Source organism: Chenopodium album, chromosome 24 (genome assembly GCF_948465745.1).
Source record: "Chenopodium album chromosome 24, dcCheAlbu1.1, whole genome shotgun sequence".
NCBI classification, from domain to species: domain Eukaryota; kingdom Viridiplantae; phylum Streptophyta; class Magnoliopsida; order Caryophyllales; family Amaranthaceae; genus Chenopodium; species Chenopodium album.
In genome coordinates this window covers 4145807-4157401 of record NC_137857.1, presented here as the reverse complement: position 1 = coordinate 4157401, position 11595 = coordinate 4145807, and the positions used below count along the sequence as shown (strand labels likewise).

The 11595-nt window shown below is 32.6% G+C and overlaps 1 protein-coding gene across 1 annotated transcript; it reads right to left on the bottom strand.

The window, feature by feature from the left end:
* Window positions 1–5609: 5609 nt before the first annotated feature.
* On the bottom strand, window positions 5610–9952 carry LOC145610073 (phospholipase D alpha 1-like). Its single transcript, XM_081665333.1, has 4 exons — window positions 9684–9952; window positions 9467–9574; window positions 6554–8444; window positions 5610–6323 (listed from the first exon to the last, which is right to left on the bottom strand). Exons 2-4 carry the CDS (start codon window positions 9557–9559, stop codon window positions 5890–5892), a joined length of 2418 nt encoding a protein of 805 aa, XP_081521459.1. The 5' UTR covers window positions 9560–9574; window positions 9684–9952; the 3' UTR covers window positions 5610–5889.
* Between the last annotated feature and the right edge of the window lie 1643 nt (window positions 9953–11595).

Here is an 11595-nt window from a genome sequence, read left to right as displayed (position 1 = left end):
CTAATTCCAAAAGACAGAGTCTTGGAAAATAAGGGTAATAAATTTATATAATAAGGTTGTGTATAATATGAACAAGAAAGAAGAAAAGAGTTAAAATATTTATATATTTTTTTTAATTTTTTGGCTTAAAATAAATAAAAAGGGGTTATAAAAGAGAAATTATTGAGTTGCATTTTTGGGGGTGGGTGGTAAGTGGTACGAGTAGCTACTAGTCTTTGCTTTGTTATTCTTTCGAGACCTAGTCTAATGTGGATTATGTAATTAAAAACAATCAGATATTAAATAAAAATGGAGAATATATTTTTAATAATGTTGTTTATGTGGATAGGTGTTGGTCAATCTTTTTAAAAAGTATATAATGTTGGTACTTTTAATTATTTTATGTTGTTGTTGCTCATATGAGTGATTAAGAGTTTTAAAACTACGTCATGATTTTAGGTAATACTTTGTAATATATTTCTATGTTTATAATATGAATTCCTTAAATGCGTCAAAGAGATCTAAAAAGTTTGATTCGTTACCTATTTTGATGATCTACTAACGCATCACACTATGTCACACTAATATACTCCGTATAAAAGATGTGTTGATTCGGGTCATTGTTTGAGTTCAGTTCAAATATAGTTGAAGTGAATCTTTTTAAATTTGAGTCATATGAAATTATTGTAGCCTTGCAAATGAGCAGATCAAAGTATGAATTAAGGGCTTGTTCAAGTTTACTGAACCGAACTTAACTTAATTTAACTTAACTGAAATGAACTTATTAGAGCTGAACTGAACTATTTGACTATTGATTAGTGATTTTTAACTACGAATTAATGATATTTGATTATTTATTATTATTATTATTATGTATAAGTGTATATACAAAAATACATATTAAAGTATTTATGAAAAAATAATAATAATAATAATAATATTATTATTATTATTATCGTTGTCGTAATATATGCTAAAAAGTATGAAATTTGGCTTTAATTATCATTATCAACATTATTAGACATAAAGATAAATTGAACTGAATTATATTGAACTGAACTTATTAAAGCTGAACTGAACTTAACTGAATTTAAGCTAAAAAGATTAGGCCCTAAGATGAATACAAGCAAATTCTCTTTAAGGTGTGTTCGTTATTGGAGGAACTGACCTCGTACCTTCCGGTAGGAAGTCAATTTTGTTAGTCAGCTCACCCAACTTTCATTCATATAGTTTGAAACTTTGAATACTACGAGAAGATAAAATTTTCTAATAAAAAAAAAACAAAATAAAATTAAAAGTATTATCAACCTTAATTTTCTTTATTGATTTGAGTGCTTTCCTCTACTTTCTTTGCAATAAGCTAAATCGACATAATTAATTGACTAGTTGTGTATTGTATGTACAAGGTATATAGTACTCCGTAGTAATGTAGTATATGGCAGTTGCGTAATACATAGAATATGCAATGTACATGTGAATTCTAGTTTGACGATGAAATTATGCTTGACTTTTTTTTGGTCATATTCTAAAAGTTTCTACCTAATTAGTGATAGAAAATTAGATATGCATAAATTGATATATCTTTGCTGCTAACTACTTCTAGCGAGGAATTCCATCACTAGGCATGCCATGCATGCAAATTTAATATTGCATGTTTTGCTTATTGTATTATTTTTATGCAAAATGTTATACATAGCCCTAAGGGTTATACATAAACATTAAAAATACTCTAGAAAATTGTTTAAATTTTGGAAATCATAACAAAAACACACTGATTTGCGCGTGTTTTTGTCATGAATTCTTATTTTATACAATTTTCAAGAGTATATTTAATGCTAATATGTAGCCCTAAGGGCTATATATAACATAACCCCCTATTTTGCTTATTGTATTATTTTTATGCAAAATGTTATACATAGCCCTAAGGGTTATACATAAACATTAAAAATACTCTAGAAAAAAAATCATAACAAAAACACACTGATTTGCGCGTGTTTTTGTCATGAATTCCTATTTTATACAATTTTCAAGAGTATATTTAATGCTAATATGTAGCCCTAAGGGCTATATATAAAATAACCCCCTATTTTCAATTGTATACATACAATTGCATGTAGTAATATAATATTGTTGTACGTATAACACTTCTTTATTTCAATCATAAAACTAGACGCGTGTACATGATTTTAGTTGAGATGTATATTAGGGTAATTGTAAAGTGATAGTTTTAGAGATAAAGGATATGTTAATATGTTTTACACGCCCCGTTCGGCTGGTTTATAGAGTAATAAAATACGGAGTAGTTTAGCTTTGTACTCACTTTGAAAATACGAAACCTTTATGTTGTAAAAAGTCGTTGAAATATACTTCGTATTTGCACTATATATAAAAAGTAAACCAATAATAAAGTTGACGTAACGTTAATTTGTACTAGTAAGAATATTCGAAACTCACCATCACAATTGCAACTAAATGTTTCTCTTAATGGAAAGAGTAAAAAAAAAGGACTTTAATACTTTGTAAGTAGGAGAGTAGCAACACTAGCTAGGTGATAAATTGAATGTGAAAGCCACATGAAAAAGTAATACTCGTACGAGTAGATGACTCCATTGATTGTTGATTGGTGAGAAGTGGTGGTTTGTGAAAGGGGAATATTTGTTGAGTTGGATGCGAAAAGAGCAAGTATTTTCTCAACTTTTGGCTATGCAAGGCAAGAACGCTCAACTACGACGTTTCAAATGACAATGGCCGATAGGCCTCATTTTCGAAACGTTAGGATTTTTAGGATAGGCTGGAGTTACGATCTTTGTTGTGAGTTAATAATCATGTTGATAATGAAATTTGAAAAGAAGTATGATAACACTCTAAAATTTATCGAGGTTCAAAATTAAAATATTTCAATATTAACGGTGGAACGTAAATCTCATATAGGAAGGCCAATAATATGAATAATAATAATTGTTAAGCCAAAAGCTAATTGTTTGCAATTGGCCTTTGCTGCATTGTTTAGGCAAATTTAACTAGTCAAACCAAAAGGGCAATATTGGTCCTATAATTGGACACCCCCTATATCCACTCCTATATGAAATGTATTTTAAAATTAAAATTAATTATATTATAAAATTAAACCAATTTATTAACACGGTATAAAAATCAAACTACGATAGAATTTAAAATTACATCCAAACGGATCAACTAAAAAATTATTACAGTATATCATAAATTGTTGTATTTGCGAAACGATATATCTGTATAACTTCTTTTATGTCATTTTTTAATACTCCGTAGTCCGTACAATTTACGAGAGATTCGATCATTGTTGTAGTCCTTGACTCCTTGTAGATAGGGGGCGGCAAAAGTTAAAAAATTTGATCTTGAATAACAATAATTGATGGTGTAATGGCCCATGAATGTCGTTAGTATGTCACTAGTCACTACCCGTAAAATAAGTGGTATTGATGAAAAATATTTGCCGTTATATTCCGTTATTTGCCTGGTTATCATGGAGTAGTATCTTAACCATAATTATTGCCGTTAAAATTTGATAATAGTTGTCGTTATGCACGTAGACATAGTAGTATACTAGGGTACTATTGTAGAATAGACCTAATAGTACGTCTTTTTCTCTCCAAAATTATGTTCTTGTAAATAAATTATAATATTCACCCTAAATAATAAATAGGTTACTTGATATAAATCATGCATTCATGCTGATATCATATGATAAATTTAAAATGATGTTCTAATTGCAACGTCATTACCCACTGAAAGCAAATTTTTATTTTTCTAATTACATAAACTCCAGAAAACTCTTACGTACAAGTTGGGTACTACAACCCACAAGTTTTACAAGTATTAAATTTCATTTTGTTGTATTGGAGATTAGAGAGGTTCATTTTGGTGTATTGGAGGGGAGAGTCATTAGGGCGATGATATAGCCGAGATTCAATCTCAAATCTTACCTATTACAACACTATCATCACTTAAAATTTAACGCTAACCAACTAACATTCACAAAGAATATTAAATTTAGTATTGATCAGTAGTGGCATGACCCAATTTTGGCTTGATTAGGCAAAATTCTTTGACATGAAGTGCAATTTCAAGTTATATTAATTTTAAGTTCGTTTAATTGTCTCATCTGGTCTGACCTGATTTTGTAAGCTTAGATTTGTTGGCCTAAACGACTGCTTTTGAGCTGCATACCAGCCCAACTCATGATCTTACTCAATAGCTCCAAGTGGGTAACTCACCAAATGATCAACTAACTCATGTGTTAAGCTACTTCCCCAATATTCGGAGTTAATTTGCTTCTTTGCCCTAGCTCATGTAGTTATCTAGGTCAATCATACTTAAATAGTACTAGGGACTTCAAAGCTTGAGTGTTGCTGGAAGTGTACCATCATACATGTTAGTATGTCAATTATTTTTTCTTGAATGGTGCTATATAATTAACTTTATTGGCGGATTTCTAATGGAAAGAAACTTTTTATCGGGATTATTCCTTTTACATACATAACATATGTAAATTTGTCTTTTTTCTCTTTAATACAAAAATCTCCACGAGAAGTAGTAGTGATTTTAATTACGCAGTAACTTATAGTTTTTGGCGAATTGCTACTTGTATCTCTGAGTAGCTTGTGCTCCAACGCTCCGTGTTGTATTGCACACACTTATATACATGCATTGCATATTGGCTTAGATTGTATACAAGAATCAAAGAGTTAGTCTTGGGTTCGAATCCCCTTAGACATATGCTTAAAGTGTAATCGACTAATCGTAAATAAGTTTCATTCCAACGCAAATAATTGAAGACGACTTTTGAAGCAACACGTAAGTACATCACATAGGTAATTGGGGCAAGCCAGATACACATTTTATCAAGATCCACCCATATCTTTAAGTTATAAATGGCAGCAATCCTTACAATTCATACTCTTTTTTATATTCCTCGTTTAGTCCATCTCTTTTTAAGGATGGGTAGAAGTCAATTAAATTAGTTTTGGAAAAGTATAGCTTCTATAAGTGGGTGTTTATTTGACTTTCAAGTATTTCTTATTTTTTTGGTGCAAATTTGACTTTCAAGTATGGGAACTTGATAAGGGTATTATTGGTTAGTGTTGATGTTAAGGTATTTTAAAGTCAATTCAAAAGTGCTAGAAATTCAGTTCTCATTAGTCATTTTTAGACATCAAAGGAAGACCAATTCAAAGCCCAATCTTGTTGGTCCCAATTTTATGATGTATGGGTAATTCACTTTATTGCCATCTTGATCTTGTATCAAATATGGGTACAATACTTGTATTTTATGAGTATCGGAGAATTTGTTGAACCTTTTTTTAAAAGAAAAAAAAAATCGTATTAATATTGGTTTAATGTTATACGTGTTGTTATTTACGGAGTTTTTTTTTTTTCCTTTTAATGGCATTTTATCTTATTTGTAGATTTAGACTCGATTTCTATCTAATTGTAATGATAATTTCATCAAAGAATTTGAGCATTTTTTTTTGCATCTAATCAAACTTAGCTATTACTTGTATCATTTTGAATTGACATTCTGATACGCCATAAAAAAAAAATAAAAAAAAAAAAAAATAAAAAATAAAAAATAAAAAATCTCAAATTGTAAATTACCTCTATGGTGTATGCCACATACGAAATATTTATTTATAACAACATATAGGAGATACAAAAGCCAATATAATTTTACACAACACAACACTACACTATTCTCATCGAATTCTCCTCGTGAGAAGAGATCATTAATGTTTTACTTTTTCTTACCTTATTAAAATTCTCATGAAATATCCACAAATAAACCCTTGTCTAAACTTTACATTGCAACAATAGTATACTGTAAGAAACAAGTAAAACATACTTGGTATCATCATAACTTCATAAGCCTCTTGCTTAAGTGGTGAGGATCGGCGGAAGCTCACCTTTAGCCCCAAGAACTTTAGCTTTTGTATCAGGGAAACACTGCCATCCAGGAAGCTCAACAACCTCTCCTTCTTCGGTTATTGCGATAGGATACCTAAGCAGATGTCCAGGAAGATCATGCTCCAAAGTCTCGGAAGTGTATAGATCCCAGTACTTATCCGCGGTCTGGTTCACCTTCCGTACACATTCTACACTCTCTGGCTCGAGGAATACATCATCGAGCTTGCCTAAATGCTCGTACCACAATGACATCCGGAAGCCATGAACTTGACCTCTAGCTGGCTGATTTCTGCTGGCAATATGGTGTGGTTGGTATGCTCCCATAGCTATCTCTGAGTCCCTGGCTCCATTCATTGACCTCTCGTTTATGTTGGCAGAACCAACGATTATGTACTCGTCATCAACTAACACAAGAACAATAACATCATCAATAGTTATCATATACATCATACTAACTTGTACTAAATACGAAGTATATAAATTAAAGCTAAGGTCTCTTGACAAATTGTAATAACATTATAATCATGTAATTATCTTCAATTTAGTATAAATTCAGTCTAAGAGTGACTTTTTAGGAGCTTGGTTAGTGTAAAACTTATATATTTGAGACTGTTATATTGGAGTAAGGAGTTACCTATCATCATCTTAGCATGAACATAGATCATGAACCTTCGAGCAGCCTGTGCTCGGCTATAATCAGTATCAGGTTCCGGACTCTCTGAAGGCTCGTATTCCCCAGGCTTCTTCACCTCGCGATTACCTAGACAAAAGAATGTCAGGTACTCCCGGGGGTCAGCTTGAACCCCGTGAGCTCGAAGTGCCTGAATTACATCAGTATACATCATTTCCATAGTTCTCCTCTGCCAGTCGAGTATAGCCTGAACAGAACCACTCTCAGGAAAACCTTCAGGCCACATAGGCAAAACAACGTAAACAGTAAATCTTTCCCCCTTTTCAATCTTACTAATAATCTTTAAGGACAGTTCTTTAGGGATGAGATTCAGGGCTTCGATAGCAGCAGGCGTTATATCTGTAGCTTTCCAACCAAATGAACTCCCTAGGAAGTACTGATTTTCGACGTATATAAACCTCTTTGCCCTTCGTATAGCATTGATATAAGCATCCTGAATGCTTCGATCAATGATGTTGTCTTTTCCACTTATAAGCCCTGCTTTTGCAGCGTCTTCAGGTTTATCAGGGAAGCCAAAGGCAGCCCCACCATCTATGGAACGAAAGACTTGAACATTCCAAGTTTCTGGATCATTAGGGTATGTTACAGGAGATGGAGGAATGAATGTTGAGCTCATTCCTCGGAGATCAAGTAGAAGATCCTTAGTACCTTGCTTCCTCCATCTTTGCTCAAAATTGTAGAGGACATCCCAAGCAGCAGGCCCCTCTAGCTTGCAGTGAATGTCATGCCATGGCTCTCGAGGCCCACCTTTATTGATCGAGGCACCTTTGAAGTTGGCCTGATGGAAATCATCATGGTGTGCAGTGGCAAGAGTCCTAAAGAGGGAATGAAATTGAGTGTCATAGCGCCCATCACAAAGATCTATACCTCCAACAAAGCTCATGATTCTTCTCTTATCAGGGTTTCCACTAGGCAATGCAGTATCAACAGCAACAATCTTTTGGTGATGGGTGAACATGGTGCCAATCTCTATGTTCTGAATAAAACTCCTCCCATTATCAGGGTTCCGAGGGCATAACACACAATGCACTTCAGTACCTGAGAAAAAGTTTGCTGTCTCTTGATCGTGGGTGGCCATCAATCCATCTTCATTCAACCCTTTTACTGAAGTCCTATCATCCCAAACGAGCATCAAAACTCTCACCCCTTCCATTGCTTTCTTCTTAAGGAGCTCGCCTAAGGTCATATCTCCACCAGGTTTTGGCCTCCTAGTATCCCTTATTAAGGTAATCGAAGTGTAAACTGACCACCCTGCTATGTAAATTAAATGCCTGGCATTAGTAATAGCATCAAAGATGTCTTCCCAACAACGGTGTGGCTCATAGTAGTTCCCACCCGCGAGAGGGATCCTAGGGACAAAATTGTCAGGAACATGGGCATCCTGATACAGGGTAACCTTGCATTGGTTCCTTTGAGTAAAATAAGTGTAGGGTACCCCAGGGAATTTGGGTGTTTTAATCCCTTTATTCCAATTCAAATCTCTAGTGACATCAAAGAATTGAACCTTGACATGGACTTTAGCCCCTTTGTGTATGGGTTTGCGATTCTTGTCAAGGATATCAAGCCATACATCGACCTCATCTCCACCTAAGATGTCGGTAACAGGGAGATAAGCTCTTCCAAGAAGGGTTGCTCCAATAGCTTCGTCTTCTTTCAAAGTAAAGACAACATCTGAAGCCATATGGCCACAGTAGATGTGGAATTGTTCGTACCATCTGGGGTTTGGATCGTTTTCTATAAGCCTTGTTCGGCCAACTCTTGCTCCTTCTACATCGACTGTGGCATAAAGTCTTCCTGAACCTTTTCCTATCACATTTTCAAGGCCTTCTACCACCTACAACAAACAATTCACACACAACATTGTTTAGAATTAATAGAATCTCACCAAAAAAACAACATAGAACAGAAAAGGACCAGTCACATATAAAGATACTAAGATTATAGAGGAAAAAAGTTCTGTTTTAAGAGCTAAATGTGACTTCTGAGCCATTTTAGAGATTCAAACAGTCTCCAGATTAACTAATCTTGATGGAGTCTATGGGTGAGACGCGCAACAAGTCAACTCAAGTCACGTTTACAGTATATGACATAATAAGTCTCAAAAAATAAACATGGAGTATCTCTATCTCATTAGTCATCTCTCAACAATATAAAAAGTCGCCCCAAGACCAGCTGATCGCAGCAAAAATAAGTTGTGAGACTCATCTCATCATACAACTATAATTCTAGCGGCGAAATGCCACTGCCTGCTGCTAGAAATTTGCTTGATCACCTCACATGAAGGATGCAAACTACAATATTCCAACAGTAAAAACCAGTTTCTGCATCATATTTCTGAGAAATTATGATTCATTATATATATGCAACAAGCTATGATTAGTTCAGATGATCCAGAATTCACAAATTAAGTTAAGAAATTATTAATCTGATCATATCCCTCATCATTTTTAAAAATCTACATTTCTGTAACAAATGAACTCTTTAAATTCTCTCTTCCACAATTCAGATCAGATGAACCCGATTCGAATTTCGCACACTTAACAGAATATCAATCATATTATGAATGATCCTCAGAAAATAACATAAACTGTACATAACTTTGACTATATATGTTTACATCATCAAAATATGAATTATTTTGTATGTCACCGACAAATCTTTTAGATCAAGCAAAGAAAAGACAGCAACAGTCCAAATATGAGCCACAAAATAACAACAGACCTGCTAAAAATCAGCTGAGTTTAATCTGATAAAATTCCAACTTCCATTTTTTCAAGAACTACTTTTATAATTAAACGTGATTAGCACTAATAACTCAAATAATGATATATATGCAGATTCAAGGTATGTACATACCTTGTGGAGAAATCTGCCACCACCACCACCAAACAATCGAGTCGCCTCGTAAATGGTAACATGAAGAACACCATGTAATAGTATCTTCGCCATATTATCTCAATCAACCTAAACCATAATTAATTGAATGAAATAAGAATCCATCATAATAATTAAGCAATAATAACAACATTTTGTACCAAATTTATCAAATGAATTATGTACTATATGATTTTACCTGAAACAAACCAATAGTGATATCTGAACTTCTGAAAAATGAACAGAATTGCAAGAAAGATTTCTGAGCTTCAGAATGTTAATGAAAAAGACTGAATATATTAATAAAATGAAAGTTGATAGTAATTTATAAAGTATGCATTTTTTTCTTAATAAAAGAAAAGGTATTGCAGGGATTTGGAGATTAGGGAGTATAGAAGAAGATTATAATAGTATCAACTTGGATATCTAATGTTTTTTTATTTTTGGAATTTTCAAAATTAGGATTGAATTAATTGATTGAATTATATTATTGGGATTTATTATATGTAATGATTTGATTGGTTGATTGACTGTATAGTTTATGGGATATGCTTCTGGATGATAAATGCCCCATCAACGTTGAACGCGTGGAAACACTTTGGACCCACCATTCGTGAAAAAGATATTTAACCTCATTTTTTAGGTTTTCTTTTTTTTTTCTTTGATGTAATGATAATTTGCTCTTTAATGACATTTGGGAAATCATAGTTATACTATTTTGAATAAAGTTCATGTTAATATTCTAGATAGTCTAAAGATGAAAAAGTATAAAGATTACAAGATTAGTTCTAGAAGAAAAGCATATTATTCTTCATACAACTATGAAAGAAATGAAGAATGAAGAAAAGGGAACACAAGAGAGGAATGTAGGTTCTACTTACCTTAATTTCACCTATTTTATCTTATTTGTCTTGAATTTTCTTTTAAACTAATCATCCCTTATACTTTCTTCTTCTATCTAAACTAATCATCTTTATTTTTGTACGGATTACAAATACAGTATTAGCGTGGTTTGTAAAATAACAAAGTATGACCGAATAACTCTTGTAATATTGACTAAGTAACCCCTATAATACTAACAAAATAACTCCTACAACACTGACCGGATAACCCTTTTAAGTTATAACACTAACGAAGTAATCTGTGTTGTCGACCACATGTTAAAGTTGGTGATACAATATCATTAAAATTTTCCTTATTGGACTTTATTTAGCCTTATGTAAGGTGTTAGGTGAATAGAACGCAATCAAACATTGAAATATACTTTTAATAGATTATGTACAGCATAATAGATAATGAATAGGCGATGATTTAATGTACTATTTACTACTCCATATTAATTGGTACATTAATATGATGGTAATGAAGTAATCATTTATCTATTGAAAGTACTCGTGTAGTAATTACGTCCAACAAAGTGACATAAATAAAATGGTAGTAAAAACAAAAACAAAAATGAAAAATAAAACGATAGTGGACCCACCAATCCACACTTAAGGAATAAACAAAGCAAACGTGCTCAAAGTGAAAGAGTATGTTGACTCAATCTAGATTTTCAACCATACAATTAAGACGTAACAGATTTTTATTAAAACAACCAAGGATGTTTAGGAATCCTATGGCTCTTAATTTTTGTGTGAATCAAGTTACTTATAACACCTTCATTCTATACCAAGGGTCTGTTCTCGTACGATTATTATTTTCAGTTCACTTTCGCTCCTAATTTCCTTATCTTATAAAATATTCATTTCAGTTCAGTTCAGTTCAGCTCTAATAAGTTTAGTTCAGTTCAGTTCAGCTCATTTCAGTCAATGAGAATAGGCCCAAAGTACCAAGTAACATATGAATCATTTGAAGCATATTCTATATTACTCGAATAAAGTACTTCATATCAATTTAAAAATGTATGATAAAATAAATCATACATTGATTAGTTTAATTATTTATTTTGTATTTTGATTTGACTTAATGTTTCCATTTTAAATACTCTGTATCAATTTTCTGATCGTATATTTGATCGTCATGACAGATGATGAACCAATCAATCAATGAGTGAGCATTGCATCAAGTAACCACTAAGAAAAAATAAAATTAATCCCATCACTTAAGAT

Excerpts from the sequence above, each read along its gene's own strand:
- LOC145610073 (XM_081665333.1), bottom strand. The coding sequence starts at position 9,559 with ATGGCGAAGATACTATTACATGGTGTTCTTCATGTTACCATTTACGAG. Across the intron at positions 8,445-9,466 it reads GTGGCAGATTTCTCCACAAG|GTGGTAGAAGGCCTTGAAAA; the intron begins GTATGTACATAC and ends TGTTTGTTGTAG. Across the intron at positions 6,324-6,553 it reads TCATGCTAAGATGATGATAG|TTGATGACGAGTACATAATC; the intron begins GTAACTCCTTAC and ends TTCTTGTGTTAG.